At 45.4% G+C, this 1,775-nt stretch overlaps 1 protein-coding gene across 1 annotated transcript; it reads left to right on the forward strand.

Annotated features, from left to right (window-relative positions):
* The first annotated feature begins 6 nt into the window (after positions 1 to 6).
* Positions 7 to 1,215, forward strand: LOC119835097 (paxillin). Its single transcript, XM_038359715.1, has 4 exons — positions 7 to 230; positions 302 to 475; positions 550 to 780; positions 894 to 1,215. The coding sequence occupies exons 1-4, from the start codon at positions 135 to 137 to the stop codon at positions 984 to 986; spliced, it is 594 nt and encodes a 197-aa protein (XP_038215643.1). The 5' UTR covers positions 7 to 134; the 3' UTR covers positions 987 to 1,215.
* Positions 1,216 to 1,775: the final 560 nt, after the last annotated feature.

Here is a 1,775-nt window from a genome sequence, read left to right on the forward strand (position 1 = left end):
GGTGTTTTCAGGTGAGCGGGTCAGGGGCGCCCCCAGGAGTCGAAGGCGGCACTCAAGTGTATCGGGAGAAACGCGGCTGGCAGGAGCACTACCGCAGCAGCCCGCGGCAACCGGAGTCAGCTTCACTAGAACATATGCTCGGATCGCTCCGGGCAGACATGAGCCGCCAAGGAGTACAGACCCCGCAGAAGGGATGCTGCAACGCTTGCGAGAAGCCCATCGTCGGACAGGTGCCGAGACTGGAAACGAAATTATATCGGATATCGGAAAAATAGTGTTGTGACACGAACTGTTTCCGCAGGTCATCACGGCGCTGGGCCGCACCTGGCACCCCGAGCACTTCACGTGCGCGCACTGCAACCAGGAGCTCGGCACGAGGAACTTCTTCGAGCGCGACGGCCGGCCCTACTGCGAGCCCGACTACCACAACCTGTTCTCGCCGAGATGCGCCTACTGCAACGGACCTATCCTCGATGTTAGTGTCGCCACAACGCTACTTGCTCTATGCGAATGTATCGGGACTGTTTTCTAACAATTCTACTGTTTCAGAAATGCGTGACGGCGCTGGAGAAGACCTGGCATACAGAGCATTTCTTCTGCGCTCAGTGTGGCCAGCAGTTCGGCGAAGAAGGCTTCCACGAAAGGGACGGCAAGCCGTACTGCCGCGCCGACTACTTCGACATGTTCGCGCCGAAATGTGGCGGCTGCAACAAACCCATCATGGAAAACTATATTTCCGCCCTCAATACTCAGTGGCACCCAGACTGCTTCGTGTGCAAGGTTCGTAGCTCGATATCGTCTAATGAAATTTGGCTAAGTATACAGAGCGTCTGCGCCAGGTTAAGTATAAAAGCGTAGTAAAAATGAGGTAATAATTAATGGTTTTTATACAGGATTGCTCGAACCCGGTAAAAGGTAAAACGTTTTATGCCATGGAAGGAAAGCCGGTATGCCCAAAATGCGTCGGAGTCGATGAGGAAGAATAATGTATGACAAAATGCAATGCCCCCAAAATGGATGCCCTCCCCAATATTTTTTTACAGCTATGATAGCCCAAAGGCTAATACACACAGATGAATATAAACATGACACGAAACACAGATGTTACTCTGACGCAACACGCACACACAATGTAACATAGTATTAGTATACGTAATAGGGAATAATATTATATTATTGTAATATATTTTTGTATTATTATTGTAATGTTAAGATTTATACAATAAAGAGAACAAAAATAGAAAAAAATAATTGAAAAAAAAAAAGAAACAACAATAAAAAAAACACAAAAATAAACAAATATCTGATACGATAAGTACGGACGCTGTGCGTTTCGTACGTAACGCGTCAAGGTCACGCGCGTACACGCATCTCAGCGACACGATAATGAACTCTTATCAATCAATTGTTTCAACTGTCAAAAAAGCTATGAAAACTTGAATGGGGTCAAGTGCTAGGCGTATAGGGTTTCCCTTTTCGTCGCATATGATTGGATATAAATAGCTGTGACGTCACCGACCGCAGCCACACCGGCTGATGTAAATGAAAGCGTTTATAGGCCATTGGATTAGGTTCTATTTTTGAATTGCACTCCAATGCCGTTGCCACGCGCGGTCGGTGGATTTAAAAAATAAATATGTCAAGACCATAGACACGGCGAGTCGTAATTTATAAAGGTCACAAATAATTATATTTTTATGTGTGCAAACGCAAGATTTTATCGAATAGATTTAAATATTTACAAGTATGTGTGATATATGAACAATTTAAATTTC

Source organism: Zerene cesonia, chromosome 20, assembly GCF_012273895.1.
Source record: "Zerene cesonia ecotype Mississippi chromosome 20, Zerene_cesonia_1.1, whole genome shotgun sequence".
Taxonomy (NCBI): Eukaryota; Metazoa; Arthropoda; class Insecta; order Lepidoptera; family Pieridae; genus Zerene; species Zerene cesonia.